The sequence below is a fragment of the Calidris pugnax genome, unplaced genomic scaffold (assembly GCF_001431845.1).
Source record: "Calidris pugnax isolate Ruff unplaced genomic scaffold, ASM143184v1 scaffold47, whole genome shotgun sequence".
NCBI classification, from domain to species: Eukaryota; Metazoa; Chordata; class Aves; order Charadriiformes; family Scolopacidae; genus Calidris; species Calidris pugnax.
Window position 1 is genome coordinate 1793116 of NW_015090809.1, and position 18426 is coordinate 1811541.

Here is an 18426-nt window from a genome sequence, read left to right on the forward strand (position 1 = left end):
ACATCTGTGCTTGCTTCGTCATTCCGCCATCTGCTGTAACAAAATACAGGCAAAGTATTTCAGAAAACAACCCCTCCATACTTCAAAATGCTCCAACCCAGAGCACAGCCCTGTACTTCTCACAAGCTGTAGCGCTTATTATCCTCTCCTCCTCCTCCTCCCTCGGCCCCCCCACCACATGCATGATGAATTACATACGCGTACCAAGCGTGGAGAACACAGGATCCCATTGACTTTGCCACAATGTTTCTATTAAACGAAATGAATGGTTATGTGCTTTACTTCGCTGTGCAAACGCGTTTGCTGAAAGGTCAGAAATAGCAGGTCATTATCATTAAATTTTTAATTTTGGAACTCCCAATCAGACTTGTTTCCTGTTTGGTATTGTCTGCAGATACACAATGTACAGCCGAGCAAAAAGACTTTTGATTGCTAAAGCATCGAAATAACAGAGTAGGAGCAGAGTGGTTTCGAGCACACACTCTGTAGAGTCCAGTCAAAGTTTCTTCCTGGTGCAGCCGCACAAATCTCTTGGTAGCAGTAAACTGGCTGCACAGACTTCATTCCTGAACACATGTTCAAAGGTGATAAAATAAATGCAGATGGTTTCCCAAAACCTCAGTGGAGCGTTTTTTACTGTTACTAAATGGACTGTAAAAAAACTAGGGAAAAAAAAAATGGACAAAATACAGTTTGACACAGACAGGCAATTTCAGAATAGCGTTCGGTCGTTTGGGAGAAAAGCTAAATGAAATGTGTGTTTATAATGATCTATTGGCAAAACAATATTGACAGAGCATCTGAACTGCCTAATGGGACTGAATTTTAGAATACTCAAACTAGACTAACGTTGCGAGCTGAGTATTTTGCTTAATTACTTAACACACATCAAAAAAGTTGGACAGGAACTTTGAATTCATTGTGCCGTGACCAAAGTTGACAATAAAACCATTCCCGGCTACAGTGAAAACAGGATTAGGCCTTAACAAATTTATTACAGGCTTTGTTTACAAACTTGTTACAAAATTATACAGCATCTTATGCGTACACAGGATTTACAAGAACGCGTAACTGATGTGTGCAATTGCTCCGCTCTCTGGTTGAGATCTTCAGGTTTTCCTTCGCTCAGGGCCTGATCCAGCTTCCACTGGAGAAGGTGAGAATTTTTCCATGGACTTTAGTGGAAGCTGGATCTGATCCAGAGGGTAACACTTCCGTTCATTGTTAGACTGGGGTGGGAAAGAGGCAGCCGATCTAATAACCTTATGCACCATGCTTCTTTCTTGTTTAATGTGTTTCAGATGACGGGACGTTGCATTTACTCTGATACATTTCTGCTGGTGGCTTGTAAAATACTTGCTGCATTGGTACAGTTAAGAGTCAAAGCCCAGTTCCTGTTACTGGATTTACAGTGAAAAATGACAAATGGTTTTATTTGAACCTATAAAGAATGAACCTCCCTTGATTTTCAGTGAGCAGAAATAAAGGCATAGGATCGACTCTAATGTTGTTTATATTGCTATAAACCTACATTTTCTCGCCCATCTTCAATAGGATTTCTCTCGATTTACAGTGATGTAAATAAGCATGGCATCCAGCCTGTAGGAACAAGGTAGTTTCCAATTAATGGGATATAGGGTCTGTAAGCAACAGTGATTAACCAAGCTCAGTAAGTTTTCTTGCTTCCTCTTCCCATATGGAGATAGACCTATCTGGCATACTGAAGCGTGGAGATCTCTAAAGTTAGTGATCCATGACAATACAGGCTCTCAATTACGTACAGCATCTGAAAATGGTCCTTATTTGGGGAATTCAGGGTATAAAATTGGGCTTTTAGCTTGCAAAAAATTTCAGTGGGGCAGGAATCCAAAAAATATGTTTGTCCCTCCAAGCAAAAAATTTAGTTGAAACCTAAACTTCCATACTAGTAAAACTTGCAAAAGCTCGGTTGAGGATTTATTTATTTTTTTTTTTAATGTTTGCCAAAGAAGGAGAAGACTGGAAAAAATCTAGTCTGATCAGATACCAAGTTCCTTGTTACAATTGCCTTGGAATTGAACCTCTGAAGTTATTATTGCTTGAAGCAAAGTTAGGATTTAGTACTGTGAGGTGATGATATTTCCTGTGACGTAAATACCCTGGCCTCATGTTGAAAATTGAGATGGTTCTCAAAGCCTTTGTTTGAGGCCTCCCCTGCAGAATTATACCTATACACTGCAGCCTGGCTTTCAGAGGCACTGCTATTCCAGTGCTTGGCCTCATAAGTGACCTGTCCAGTTCTCCAGTGGTTTTATGATGTGTAACCCTCTCTGTGAGGGAATAGGGGAGACCACACAATCTCCTGACCTGTTGCAGATTTGAAGTTGGTTCTCCAGTAGTGAAAGCTGCATGAACAAAGGCAATCTGCAACCTCAGTTCTGAGTGCTCTGATCTCATTTTCATGTGATGCTGAACATACTATAACAGTTAAAGCCATAGTGTAGAAAACAAAGACCACTACAGCTGTAACGCTTTTTGAATGACTGGCATTTTTCAACCCCAGCTGGGTGTTAAGATCTAGCTAGACACAGATAACATATGCAGTCCTATTTTAATTCTGTTGAGAGCCATGACAAGACTCTTATTTACTTTTATGGGAGTGGGATCCCATCCAGGGATCCCAGAGCTAATGTATAATAGACCATCTCATAATAGACAATCTTTGAGAGGAGATTTGGATGAAATATTAGGAAGAAATTTTTTACTGTGAGGTTGGTGAGGCACTGGAACAGGTTGCCCAGGGAAGCTGTGGCTGCCCCATCCCTGGAGGTGTTCAGGGCCAGGCTGGATGGGGCTTTGAACAACCTGGTCTATTGGGAGGTGTCCCTGCCCCGGGCAGGGTTTGGAACTAGATGGTCTTTAAGGTCCCTTCCAACCCAAACCATTCTATGATTCTATGATCTCTTCAGGAAGTGTAATTATTATTGTCCCCAGTGGAGCTACATGACAATAGAAAGGAGAGTTTGAGGTATATATATGCTAGTACATTTATCTGTCCTAAGTAACAACTCACCTGTATAATTGAAGAACTTCATTATAACTACGGACTACTTGCTTTTCAGTCACCATACTGCTCAAAAAGATCTATTATTTTATGTTTTTATGAAAAGTACCAGATTTGTTGAGCATATTTTTGCCCCTGTCAAAAATGGAGAATGGATTGCTGAGGAGAACTGCTTCATACAGGTGTGTGGCTTTGATATCCATGCCAGGATATTATATTTTTCTTTACTAAAATTTGCAAGCCAAGGGCTCTTTTAAGGTTAAGACACCATCAGCTTTATTTCTAATTTAAAAACTCAGACAAAGAGGAATGATCCAACAATGCAAGCAGAAGATAATTGATTTGTGTGAGGAGGAAGAGGCTGATCACAACAAATAGTAAAATCTGAAGAAATCATCTTTCACTATCCATTTAGATTGGTTCTTGGCTTCAGTAAATTCCTGCTGTAAATATTTTAGATAATTTTTTTTTTAATTCTTTCTATGATGAACTGGCAGCACTAGAAAGAGTTGTAAAACAAATGTGTTTCAAAAACATAAATGAAAGTTACTGGATTATTAGCTGTCACTGTGAAATGCTACCAGAGCGAAAATGGTCATTTCACTGGAAAAAATGGCATAATACACAGAAATGGCTGCTTGAAGCCTGTAATGTTGACATCATCTGCAGTCTACAACACATATTTTGGTCCATTTTAGTTTTGGTGTCAGGAGTCAATACTGCATCCAATTAAACGTGAACGTATAGAGCAGGGAATATAAATATGTACGCAACTCTTGACATTGATCTGATTTTTAACAAGTTTACTAAATGACAGTCACTGGCTTGACAATACTGAATGAAAAATACTGATTTTACACAGATTTTACAGTAAGGTTACAGTATGCTGCCAACAAGCAGTGTCACAAACATAGTCTAAAAAAACCTGGAGTTGCCCACAGCAGAGGCACACACCCTTTGCTCTTGTTTATTGAGAGAGAAAGCTTATATACTGTAGATTTGCTGAAGTTTAATAAATAAGGTCAACTTATAATATATAAAACAATATAAACATTTATATGCTACATGCATATCATATAATTTAAAGTAATAATTTATATAGCAGAGATGCAGATTTATGTTCTTCCTATTTTTCTTGACAATGCACACACACAGGAGGTGTCTATTCTTATCCATCTCCAGCCTACCAGTTTATTATTTTCTGAAGTCAGTGCTCTAACGTATGTTTGGGATGTCTTGCATTGGGAGTTCCAGTGCTTATCATCAATGCCGCGGCAGCCATTTTTTACCGGCTTGGCTTCTTTACACCTCGTTTCATAAAAGTATTGCTTTACTGGAGAGTTGCCTGTTTTAATTTCTCCCAGAACAGTTACCTGGTGTCCTCTAATGTCGATCGCAGATGATTTGTCCGTCACCCATAAACTTTCACTGTCACAAACAGAATATTCCCCTCGGTGACTCTTGTGCTCCGCGTACCTTTTCCGCCGGGAGGTTCTGTTCACCACCACCGAGTTTCCAATATAATCCTCCATGAGGTACAGAGGTGGTGGTTCCAGCGGTGTGTTGTCGCTCAAGAGGACTCGGGGAGAGTTGTAGCGTCTGTGCTGCCTTAAGAGGTCTGTATCCATTGAGATAACTGGCTGGAAGTCTGATTTCACATTTTCATCTCCATCCATATCTTGCTGTGTGTCTACTTTCTGCACTGTGTTTTGATAGTTTTCCTTGATATCTACCATCTGCTTAGAAAGCTTGTTTTTCAAAATGTCTGCCTGAATGAGTTTAATGATAAGAGAATTAATTGAATCTTCTGGCAAACTCCTTTGATCCATGTTGGTAGACTGGATGCCACGAAGATAAGAGAGAAATATCACATAAAACAAGATGGACATCACCTTGTTCACCTGTAAGATCTGCAAAGGAAGAGAAAGTCAACATAAAACCAATTAAATAGGAAAGTTTACTAGAGGCTGTAAACATAAAAATTTTTATTTCTTTCTGTAATATCTGCACTTCATAAATACAGATAAGCTATGAGTTTCTTTGAAGATATTATTTCATTATACTTTATAATGATGAAACTGTTTTCTGATTTTTTTTTTCAGTGTTTCCTCTATATTTCATGCACTTTTCAAAATGACCTTACTTTTCCTCTTTCCATGCATAGTGGTATACATGTCAATTGGGTCCTTTCTCTACAGAGGTAGGTAGTTCTTGGGATGGTATGTCCAGGTCTTGGTGGCAGAGAGGCCAAGTTACTTTCATAGATAAAATAAAATAAATACCATATTTCAATAGCCATTTCACTCTCTTTCTCTCTTTGGCAATGTAAGGGAAAATATTCTTGAAGGAAAACGATGCAGTCAAGCACTAAAGTGGGGTTTCTTATATTTTGAACTTCAGAAAGCAGTGGTGAGGCTTCTCTAATACAGTAGGAAATTCAAATGGATCCACAGACACTTTTATACTGATTGTTTTGTGGGCTGTGGCCTGGGTTTTTTTGTTTGCTTTTAATGAAATTCCTTCATTATATTTATATAAAGTGGAACAAAACTTACAGTACTTAGAAATATTCAAGGAGAGATCGAGGATACCTCCCTTCCCTCTACCCTACCTTCCCTTCCTCCCACCCACCCCACCCCCTACCTCAACCCAGTGAAGAATATTGTTCAAAAAGATCAAAAGGAACTCAAGATCAAGATTTTGAAAACTGGACCTAAAAGCATGCTTTGTCTCTGTACTGGACTTTCCCATGCATGGCTCTATATGGATTCCTGTAGGGTCTTCATAATTTTAGCTTCTGACCATCTTCTAGAGGGTCATTTGTCATTTCTTTTTAAATCCTTCTGTCATTCTGTTTGTGTGGTTGAAACTGTGAGCATCTGTCTAAGGAAGTGGTTTTCTTCCTTGTGGATAGCTGTATATTTTGTATTTGCACTTATATTTAAATGAAATTAATTGTCAATGTAAACTACTAAGTCATGTCCACCCCACATCAGACCACTAGTACTTTGGGATGAAGGCACAGAGTTACAGAACACGGAACAGATGGAGTTGAAAGGATACTCAGGAGACCATCTTCTAGTCCAATCTCACTGCTCAAAGCAGGGTCAGCTACAGCAGCTTGCACAGGGCTGCACCCAGTCAGGTTTTGAATATCTCCATGGATGGAGACTCCACAACCCTTCTAGTCAACCTGTTCCAGAGTTGGACCACCTTCACAGTAAAAAAAACAACACCAAAACAAACAAAAAAAAACCCCAAACCAAACAAAAAACCCACCCACCCAAACAAACAAACAAACAAACAAACAAACAAACAAACAAACAAACAAACAAACAAACAAACAAACAAACAAACAAACAAACAAACAAACAAACAAACAAACAAACAAACAAACAAACAAACAAACAAACAAACAAACAAACAAACAAACAAACAAACAAACAAACAAACAAACAAACAAACAAACAAACCCCAAACCAACAAAAACAAAAACCTCATGTTTCAGTGGTATTTCCTATATCTCAGTTTGTGCCTATTGCCTCTTTTCCTTTCACGGGACACCCCTGAGAAGACCCTGGCTCCATCTTTTTTACTCCCTCACATCAGGTATTTCTATACTTTGATATGATCCCCCTGAGAGTTCTCCTCTACAGGCTGAACAGCCCCAGCTCTCTCAGCCAATCCTAATATGACAGATGCCCTTGTGCCTTAATCATCTTTGTGGACTCACTCCTGTATGTCTGTGCCTCTCCTGTACTGGGAAGCCAAAACTGGGCACAGCATTCCACATGTATCCTCACCAGTATGGAGTTGAGGGGAAGGATCCCCTCCCTCAACTTGTTGGTGACACTCTGGGTACTCTGTGTTTTTCCCAGAAGAAATTGCAGAAATGTCAGACCTCTTTAACAGAAAATTTCCCACTTCAGAAAATCACCATTTTCTGTTTAAAAAGGTAAAGATTTTTCTGTTTAAGAAGACAAAGAAAAAAATAAAAAAAAAAAAAATTGGAGAATCCTCTATCGACTCTAAGTAAAACTCCTTTTAGCAGCAGTGAGTCCCCACTTCATAGTTTGGAACTGCAGCAAAATCAGAGCTACCCTCTGTGGTTGTGTGATCTGTCCTTTTATGGACAAGAAATGTGTTTTCTCCATTCTCAGTTTGTCACAGTATGAGTTCACCTAAATCTAGACTGTTGCTTGCAGCAATGTTATGCTTTGGAAAAAAAAAAAAAAAACCAACTAAGATTTTGAGTTACCATACAATTACTGTCATACCTAAATAAATACTATCTTAATGTAGATGGATCTCAGAGCCCAGACTGTGCTGTATAAAAAGATTTCTTCCTGTGCAATTTGGTCTTCCCTCAGTAAATTATTTGGTTTTAAGAACAGTAAAAATATTATAAAACAGATGTCATTCAGCGGATTTCTTGCAGCACTCAGAAGAGCTAACCCACGCGCAGCATGACACTCAAGTCCATAGGATGGTGAGCAAAGCTCCCACAACGCTCAGCTCAAAAGCTGAAAGCATTATTCATGCCAACATGCAGCTGCATGTAATCACTGGTCTGCTTAGTTTCAAAACTAAGTGGCACTAGCAAAATACACAAGTTGGAGCAGGTGATGAGGTGGGAAAAGTAAGACTGGAGTGCTTGCAGGCTCTCTTTCATGTCATGCTGCGCACAGAAAGGAAAGGCTAGGGACCTCAGGATTACAGCAGTTTGAATAAGCTATTTTTCTTGTCCATGGAGGAACCCCGTTAATGGAAAAAAAAATTAAATTTATTTCTCTGAACCTAATGTAAAATGTCTTGTGAATTTAGTAGGAAGGGTGGTAAACTGCTCCGAAATCTGAATTGTAGTTTGATTTGTGCTTGGCAAATTATTTGCTGCAAAAGTAAAAATCTTTCGGAAGCAATCTTTTCATTTTGCTGAAATGTTTCAGGGTTCAAAGTTTGGAAAGAAAATACAAACACTTGGTGAAATTACACTTTTCAGGGAGTTTTCTTCCCAGACAGTTCACCTAGTAGGTGCGTAAGTGGCATTTTCAGGCCTGACTCAAAATTGTCAGGTTGTCCATGAAGTTCAGCACCTCAGAATATGCGTAAAGTGCTACTCTGTCTAGGAGAAATGGATGTTTCTGGGAAACTACAGCTGGTTTATGGCCTTGGCTCTACTTTGAGTATGACACCTTAAAAGTGTACTGGTTTGTAGAGCTGCAAAGTATTGTCTTTGATAAATAGCTCTTTGCCCAAGATGCAACTTTGTGCCTGTCTAAATTGAAGATAATTCGCAATTTCTAGCTTTTTTTTGGTGTGTGTTGTTAAATTGATAAAAGGAGAGGAAAATGCGTAACATTAAAATGTTTATGTTTTCATATTTTCAAAGCAAATCATTCTGATGTTTCTGGACGTGCTTCAAACATTGCACAATGCAATGCAGAAAACAGGAAAAGTGCTTACTCAGTACAGCCCGGTGAGTAAGTTATCTACAGAGGAGACTGGCATTCAGAGGCAAGATTTCAACAGAGGTATCCCGTCTCAGACTGACCTAACTTCCAGGCTTGTATAGACCTTAGCAGAAGCTACTCCAGCACAAATAACAATAGCTCCTTCTTCAGCCTTTTGGAGAACGGTATAAAAATTCCCCCAAGCATTTAGTCCTTCACAGGATTTTTTTATTTAATTCTCTCATTAAAAGTTCTTAAAACTAAAAGCAGTCCTTTCAAGTAGACAGATTTTGTTCAAGCCAAACTTTTTTCTAGTTAGCTGATGAGTGTGGGACATTTTGGTTGTTCTTTAAGGTTCTTCTTGAAATTTTTCACACGTAAATCCCTGAAAAGTTTCCTTTTTGCTGTCTTTGAGGACTGTTTGCAGTCAAATAAGCACGGGATGAATGGTCCTAGAAATGGCCACAATACTCTTTACATCCCTACAGGAAGTATAGACTAGATTACTATATTCAGTGCCTGGGTCCCAAGTAGGCATAGGCAAGCATTTCCACTGTGACTGCAGAGTAAGGGCACAACCCAGCAAGCATGCTTCCTACTCCAGTATCAGCTGAAGTAATGTTATTAGATACAAATAGAGAAGGCTGTAATTGTTGACTGTTCCACCTCAACTTTTCCACCTGGAGAAGAGGAGGCTCCGGGGAGACCTAATAGCAGCCTTCCAGTACCTGAAGGGAGCCTACAGGAAGGCTGGGGAGAACCTGTTTAGAAAGGCCTGTAGTGACAGGACGAGGGGAAATGGCTTCAAACTGGAGGGGAACAGATTTAGATTGGAGATTAGAAGGGGGTTCTTTACTGTGAGGGTAGTGGAGCACTGGAACAGGCTGCCCAGGGAGGTGGTTGAGGCCCCATCCCTGGAGATATTCAAGGAGAGGCTCGATGAGGCCCTGAGCAACCTGGTCTAGTTGGGGGTGTCCCTGCTGACTGTGGGGAGGTCGGACTAGATGGCCTTTGGAGGTCTCTTCCGGCCTAGGAAATTCTATGATTCTATGATTCTATGAATTCTGCCTGATATCTAATCGTGCTAGAGTGTTGAGCACTAACGTTGGTACCTGAGCTCAGTTTCTGTTTCCACAGGCTGTCAGGCCAGCTGTGACGCACCACCTAGTCAACATTAAGGTCTGTGACGGCACATGACTGAAATGTGTGTTCAGTATACATTGGATATAAAGACACATCCATCTGAACGAGTATAATCATCTCACTGTGCAGTGCCTACGACGTGCTACAGTCCATGTGGTTGCAGAACAGTTTAGATAGCCTGAATCCAGAATTGATCCAGCCCGTTCTCTGGATTCACATCCAAAGGTATCCCTTGTTGATCAGTTTATGGTGGACTCATTGTTTGGCTGGGGACTCAATAGTGGCCGGACATAATCATAAACTGCTTGTCTCACTTTGTGTCTGTGTCACAAAGAGACTAGGCAGCTACCTAGGATGGGCATTTACAGCCTGATGTCTTGTTTTCTGTCTCTCTCCTCCTGTATCATTCACTTCCTTTTTTATTCCATATCTTGGGAGTTCAGCAAGGGCTTCTGACGTATTACAGAAAGCTGTTTTTCCTGAGATGCTGAGAAGCTTTGGACCAGCTTTGCTCTTGTGCTGTGCTATTCTGTGAGCCCTCCTAATTGTTTGAATGCTCCTTTGATGCCTTGATCTCTTGCTAGAGGTAATTAAAAAAAGGGGTGGGGAGCACATGGCTCTCAAATCAGCCTTTAAATGTACTCAGATAACACTCTGCTATGTGCAGTTTGGACATCAAGGTAGGAAGACATATTAGTCTCTTTGAGTTGGTCCCTTTGCACAGTGGTAGTGCCCCCTTATTCAGAGAATACTCTGCCTTTCAAAAGGGATTGCAAACATGGTAACAGAAGCAAAGAAGATCCTTAAAGGAACAAGGAGTGGAACTAAGTGATAATTAGGTATTACGAATGGTCTAGAGGTTTTGTAGGAACACATATCACAGCATGGCAGGAAAAACAGTATATCCTGGTAATATAAAGTCAGCTGTTAATTTGCAGTAAATAAGTTTGACTAAGAGATTGCTGACATTTGTGGCACAGTTGGTGAACGCAAATGTCACAGGAGGGAAAAGCTCACGCATTGCAAAGTTGTTCAATTTCTCAACTGTATCTAAGTTTTACTCTATTTTTATGGTTTGTACTCCTTCCTATCATTGTTAGTAGGGCATTAATGCTGTCCGTCCATCACAGATGTCTTACGGAAGGCCTAAATTTAGGACAAGTACACAAGCTTACCTATTTCTTGCATCAATAAATTAAATCCCCAATAAACTCTGGCAAATCACTTTCTGCTTTTTTTCATCTCAACACTTTACATAGTGTTAGAAAACTTTGCTTATTGTGTTTTGTTTGCAGTGATTTGAAAAGAAAATCTACATTGCTTTATTTTGATCAGTCTCTGAACAACCTACACAGGTGAAGAGCGATGTGTCATTTAATATGTTCTGTGAAAGTAATGAAATCCTAGTACTGTGAGATACTGCCCAAGTATTTACTTTTAAGTCATTTTGAAGAGTCACTGGAATAGAAGGAAAAGTGTCTCGTGAATTTTACATTCAGCATTGTAATACCAGACATGATTTATGTAAGTCAGCTTGAAGTATTTGGCACTTTCTGAAAAATTTAAGAGCAGCTTTTGTTCTTCAGACAGAGAAACTAATGATCATTTGTGGTGGCTGACAGCTTATTCAGCCTTTTGCCAAAGATGACAGTGTAATTATTCTCATTGCTTGCTAAGCACTGTTTTCACAAACCCACAGAAACCAACAAGTAGCAGAATGGCCTGTTGATTCCCTTGTCCTAATTACTACGTTGAGAAGAAGTGCAGCCCTTCTCCTCTCTTCTTATGGGGAGAGTGAAAAGGTACAGATGAAGAAAAATATCACTGCATTCTGAATATTCAGAAAGATGGGACCGTGAAAAAACTGCATATGAAAATTTGCACTCTATTTCCGAATAGCAGTTGACTATTTTTACAGTATGTGCCTGCAGAAGGATTTATTAAGGTAGATTGCTGCAGAGTGCTGAATGCCCCTAGAGATGTTATGACCCTCCTGAACATTTCCACTTCTCAAGGTACGGAAATTTCAACGTATTCAGATTGAAGCTAAAGCTTTCACAAGAGCCAGACCCACTAAGAAGCCGAAGAATTCAGAGACAAAATCAAGTGGGACTGAGTTATGGCAGCTTTAAGTGTTAACCCTCCCAGCCTCAGAGTCAACCAAACTGGAAGTTAGAGTGAAGGAACTTGAAACTTCATCTTGCAGATGGGCTGGGGAGTGTGGTTACACACTCTATGTGAGGATGAGGCCACCAAAGTTGCTTAGTCTCTGCAGCAAGTCAGTTGCTTTTAATCACGCATTACTTAAGGACATTTTCAAAAGAGAAGACACATCTGAGCGCCGAGCTCCAATAGTGCCCAGTGAATTGTATATTCCTAATCTCTTATGGAAATGGAGTTCAGCCTACTGAGTCACTGATGTTTCCTTTTCCTCTTTAAACGAGTGGCTGAGCAAAGCACAGCAAGACAGCTGTTCACCCAAGCATGAAAAACTCATCTGCACTTCGAACCAGTGCACAATACTATTTATGATTACCATTGTGATCATGACCCTACTAGTCATTGGGGGACGCTTTCCCAACTGGTGACATCTTTCTGAGGGACAGCTTTGTCATAATGCATCTGCTGCAAAGAGCAATCTGTTTTCTGAACAGTTAAACGCGCTGTGTAGAACCTTGGCAATATGGGTTCATTTCAGACACAGCTGATTGCAACGGCATGTGTGTCTACATTTGATCTTTCCACAAATATATCTTTTTGGAGATCAAAATGTGATCGCCTTACACATACCTGCCCGTTTCCCAGAGAAAGGTCAGGACCAGTTCCTCGCTGCTTACCTCACTACTTGGAACAGCAGCTGCTTCTCACACCTTGTGCAAAGTTAATTCTGTTAGATTTTGGCCCTGCACCTTCCTCCCGCGCCACCGACATTGTCTGGAGTTCAGGGCACTTGAGACCCCCCTGGAGGCATTTGACACTCCCCAGCATCCTCTAGCAATCCCACTGAGGAACTCAACTATTAATAATGTCCGGTACAATATCAACCATACTAGCTACATCCCCAGGTCTATAATCAGCTACAGAACTAGACAGGCTTTTCTCAGTCACAACTAGGTCTTTTTCTGTTTCAATTCCTTCCTCACTGACGTTTTTTGTGACAGGATATTTACACCTGTCTGTCTCTGCCCCAACTGTCATGGTATATAATTTTGCATTAACCAGTTGACTAATTAATCTGTGCATTGAGAAGTTCAGAAGAAGGGTTTGTGAAGCCGGGATCCTGATTTCTCTGCAGATTTTGGTCAAATGAAAATCTCTGTTCATTACTTTCTACATCTGCGAAGTAAGGAACTCTATGGAATGGTTGGGGTTTTACTACCCTAAATATATGCCCTGACATCCTTTGCTTTTTCCATCAAAGAGCTGGCTGTTGTTGTCCTGCTAATAGAGCAAAAGCAAAAATTTCCTCCCTCCTCACAAGGCACAATAGCATTGCAGTACGATGCCCTGCATGCTGCGTGGGACATGCCTGTCTGTTTTGAGATTAATGAGGCATCTTAACAAATATATTTCCATAAATGTTCTGTGCAAATCACCCTCTGTTTTCTTTTACTATTCTCACGTCACTGATACTTGAGCACTCCATGAGCTTTTATGTTGGTTAATACCAACAAAGTAGGCGGTCTGCCATTGCTCCCATTTTAAAGAGTAGAAACTGAAATACACAGAAGTCAGATGACGTTTTCAAGCTCATAAGGGTATTCTGCTGCAAGTTGGGGTTTTCATGTTGCACTGCCTGGATCAGGAGAGTTCATCTGTAATGCTCTATGGGAGTTTGGTTGATCAATGAAGAGCATGCAATGCAGGGAGATATAAATAATGCCATCTGAGATGAGCAGCCAGCCGCATCTTAGTCCCGACAAAGAACTAAAGCCATAGCTGGGTAAACAATTTCCACAAAAGCTGAAGTATTTCTACATGCTATTCACTGTGTGGCTCTGAAAACTGTCCAAAGTAACAAGAAATCTAAAGTTCATATCCCTAGCTAAATCAATAAACTCCAATGACTTGACTAGACCTGTGCTAAATGTACAAAACCCAAAGATTTGCCCAAAGCTTTGCACTTGCTTTTTTTTTTTTTTTTTTGACAAGTCATTTGCAAACAGAAGAATAGAAAACAGAAGAACTACATCATGGATAATTTAAGCTGATAAACTGTTTGTGTGTTAGCCAATCTTTTCCTTACAGTTTGTTAATAGCGACAGGGCCAAGCAGCAATCAAATTAAATTTGCAGCTGAATTTGGAGAGGATGCAAACAGCAGTGACCAAAGAGAAATATAACCTCTGCTGGGGAGATGGAGACATAAAATATTGGCAGAAAATTACAAAATGAAAGTCAAAGCAGAAATTACAAGCTAGTGTGCTGGGGGAATAGTGGTATTGAACAATGATATGCAGAACGGGAAAGAAATTTAGAAAGGAACAATACCTGAGCAGACCCAGGAACGATCTAAAACTTTAGAAAGGCAACAGTATTTAAGAAATGCAAATACTGAGGCATTGCATTGCAGAGATACGAAGGAATTGCCACTTTTTCTAGGACAGCAGAAAAATCGGGAAAGCTGCTTGAAAGTTGGAAGGTATTGTCACATGAAAATAAAATTAGGAAAGAGCAGCAAAAATGACTAGAAGGTTGTATAACTGACCTTTGAGGAAATTGCCTTGAATGTGCAAGCCTTTGCTATGAGCAAACAGAAAGGGCATGACAGAAAATCCAGTGCAAAGATCTGGAAAGTGTAAGCATTAGTGAAAGACAGCATTCACTTTAGGGTGGAGCAAAGGAGTGCAATCAGGAAAAATGGGATTAAACTAAGGAAAAGGAAGTTAAGCTGATCATCAAAAGCAGTTTTCAAGCTCTGCAAGATGTTTGTAACAAGCCCAAAGCCACACCAAAGTGGTCTGGTTTCATGTTTCGTTGCAGCCCTGAAACTCCATCTAAGTCTTTTTTTAAAACAGTTTGAAGATCCATTAACCTTTCAAGTCAACCTGGACCTACTTTGGCTCAACCAAAGGGCTGATTAATTGTTTTGTATTAAAGTCAGGCAATAGTTGCAGTTCCTCTGATTTTTGTCAGGCAGATTCTTTGAGGGCTTAAGCTCTCCATAATTAAAGTTGAGAGCAGTCGTCCAGATGAAACTCACTTCTTTCACCTCCCCACAATTATGGAGGGTTCAAGCCTGGCCTCTGGATATATCAGAGGCATGACTCTATTTGGTGTATCCTTCTGGAAAAAGCAAGGGAAGTTACGGAAAAGGTTAAGGTGAAGTATCCACATCTATAACAGATTTCCCTCATCCTATTTTTAAATGCAGGAGGTGGGTTTTGACTAGCTTGGTAGAAGGAAGGGAAGCACCTCTCAGATTATCAGGACTTTTTCCCTCTCCTACTAAGCTACGAAGGAGCAGCCTTCCAGAGACCCTGTGATGTAGGCTGGTCTGACGTGTTTTCACATTTACATTCCCACTGGACAACTCATTTTGTAAGAAAAAAAAAATTAGAAAAAATAATTTAAAAAGCTATTTTTAAGATTTTGTGATGATGGGAAACTCAAGAAGAGAACTGTTTCAAACTGGGAACTACAAGATCATTATTTTGGTGTGTTTTACATTGAAAACAAAAGGGGTTTTATTTTTTGTCTAGAAACTGAAAACTTCCGTCTTTTTTGATACCTTCCTTTTATTTTTTTCTTTATGAAGTAAGGAAAACAGTGAAATCAAGCAAGGAAAAGGAATAAAACAAGGGTTACAGTTTCAAAAATGTTAGTCTCAGTATGAAAAATCTTGCATCCTTAAGCCTAGTTTATGAGTGCAGACAGAAATCACACCCACAAGGAAACTGAAATACAGTAATAAGGAATACTAACTAGAAATTAAATGAGCTTTTGTTTGGTTAGAATTAAAAGAAAGTCCTGAAGTTAACCCGAGATATTTCTATTGAAAAAAAAAACCACATTTATTTGATTTTCTGATAGGTCTAATGTGACCCTTGAATACAGATGCTTGCCTTGATAGTAGGAACGATGTTAGGACAACACTGCTGCTTAGGAGGCCCAGTTAAATTTTTAAGGTATCATTTGCTTCTTGAATACAGATGCTTGCCTTGACAGTAGGAACGATGTTAGGACAACACTGCCACTTAGGAGGCCCAGTTAAATTTTTAAGGTACCATTTGCTTGAAGGAACAGCCCTGCTGCTTGAGAGTTTCTCCCAAGCACTGGGTATGAGCCTTGCTGTGCCTCCATGTGCAATGCAGTGCCACCCCAGGTGTGCTCCATGGGACTGGGACTGTGGCAAGCCACGGTGCAAGAGAAATGGTGGGGAAGCCCAATTTCATTTCATCCAAAACTGCATCTGGGTTTGCTTTGCAAAAGCCCATGACTCTGGGTTTCTTCAAAGCCGTACAGAAATACATCCATGGCCACTTCGTGAATCAAAGTTTGCTTTCTGAATCACCTCTCTCTGTTCCTCAGAGGTTCACAAACCTCCAAATAAAAGTGTCTTGTTAGACTTCCAGGTGCAAAGTATCTGTTGCAGAGTTCTCAAGAACCGGACTCCAGACCTGATCCAAATACTTTAAAACCACCAACAGGACCTCACTGAATTCAGCATGAATTGGATAAAGCTTTTGCACAGTTAGGAGTGTGGGGAAGTGACAATGTGAATATACATGGTTGATGTTTGATCCATATTTTATCATACATATAGCACGGAACTCAATTGTTTGCATCAGGACTACAGTGAGAAATTAACATTGCAGTATATAATTAATACCTTTTCCATGGTCTTTGCACATGTGCAGGAGCTTACTCTCAACCAACATAAAATAATGTTTTTAAAGTCATTCTCAGAGAAAAGGAGTCCTGTATTTCTGGTAAAATACAGGTAAGTGCTTTGGGGGCAAATGTAAAGGTGGAAGTTTGCTTCTTTGCAAAAAATGTAAGCCTTTAGATTAAAAAGAATTTGTATCCCTAAAAGCTTATCTATTCTGACAAGCTAAATAGGCTGTCCTGATATGAAAGATCACCTCTCCCAACAACCTTGCTCAGTTTTACACTGTGAAATCATGATGTCTCTGCTAGAACTGCTCCCATCTGCACAGTGACACCCCTGAATCCTTCTTATGGACAAGAGGTTACAAATATAATGTGTGCCCATGAAAGACCTGCCCATTGCATCTGAATCTTTTGAAAAACCATTGCCCATTTAGAGAAGAAAGCCATTCCACTAATTGGCACTACTTTATAGCAAATTGTTTACACGTAGGCCTGTCCTGAGGGTAAAGACTGTTCCGGTAAATCTTGCTACTCTGCATATTTTTTTCCTTGTAAAAATTTGCCTGAAGGGGAATTTTGCTTGTGAGTCCCCTAGTTCATCAATGTTCATGTGGATAAAATTTCCAGTATGCAGTTCTCCTCAAGACACAGAAGTTTTCTAATTTTAACTCTCATTTAACACTTTGTTGTGAGTTTGACCGTATTTAGGGGTTAATGCTCAAGGGTGGTGAGAGTATTCTGGTCCCAGTCTATCAGAGTGAGTGATTTTTAAGCTTGTGAATTGCCCCACTGAAATTTAGGTTGCTCACAGTTTAGCTCATAGTTGAATGCTCTGCTAAACTGCACCCAAAGTATCTGTTAATTCGCAGAATTAAGCCCTCCCTTCCAAAGTCATAGTGTGGTCTCTGTGTTCTCCTACTGCCCTAATACAGCATCTGCACCTCTGCCAGGTTCAGAACTCATCTGAAAACTGCCTTGGTTTCTGGAAACCACCGTGCTTTTTCTTATCTTTTCATCCAGGTGCCATTTTGCTGTTGATACACAATGCCTCCTGACTCCTCCTTGCCAAAATTCTTTAAAAGAAGAATTATAGAACTGGGAGTACTTTAACACATACTGTCTCTTGCCAGGCATATGATCTCCAGACATTTGATAGAAAAGCAGGGTTTTAAACTGGGCATGGGAAGGAGGCAAATTAGATATACCGCAGCTGGCCTTTCCTCTCCTTATACAGTCAATAACAAGTATGTCTTTTTAGAAAACTTCTTCTTACTGAAGAAATTCTGGTTGTGAAAAATCTTATCTACAGAAGGGCAGGGATAAAGTAACTCTCAGGGTATGGACACTAGGAATAGAAAGCAATTTTTTTATCAGACTTCTGTTCACCTCTTATTGTATGCACACTTTATATACTTCATGAAAGAATCCTCCTGATATCTGATCACCACAAAGGTTAGTTGCATCCTTGGATAACTGACTCTCAAGTTAGATATGAGTTATATATGAGCTATGGAGATGTTGCTGCAGTAGTTAACTCCTTTTGTAAGAGATTTGATGTTCACTGCTGTTAGAAGCAAGAAATCATGCTTGAACACACATACCTCACTGCAAGAGCAGATGTTATGAGTGCATGAGAGCTAACAGCAGGTAAGGGAAGGCTGCTGGCAGTCTTGATGCAGGCATGGCGATGCTGCAGAATGAAGCTTTTTTTTAATTAAGAAAGACTTTGGTGACAAAGTACTTTTGCTGTTTGTCAGTTTGGAAACTAAAGCCCAGACAGGTTATGTGAGTTTTGCAAGGCTAAACAATCTCCAGGTCAGGTGAGAAGAGAATGGGAGAGTGGATATTCCGACCTTCCTCTCATGAGGTCTAGGCTGTGGTTGGTTTTACCCACTGGACCAGCTTCTTCCTCCAGTTCCTTCCCAACACTCTGCTAGCCCCAGTCAAAGCCCATTGA

The 18426-nt window shown here is 40.1% G+C and overlaps 1 protein-coding gene across 1 annotated transcript in view; it reads right to left on the reverse strand.

Moving 5' to 3' along the window:
* Positions 1–374: 374 nt before the first annotated feature.
* NTF3 (neurotrophin 3) overlaps positions 375–18426 on the reverse strand; it is a 59164-nt gene continuing 41112 nt past the window's right edge. The window contains exon 2 of the mRNA XM_014938387.1: positions 375–4953. Within this exon, the coding sequence (XP_014793873.1) occupies positions 4159–4953 (795 nt within the window). The 3' untranslated portion in view covers positions 375–4158. The remainder of the gene's footprint in view (positions 4954–18426) is intronic.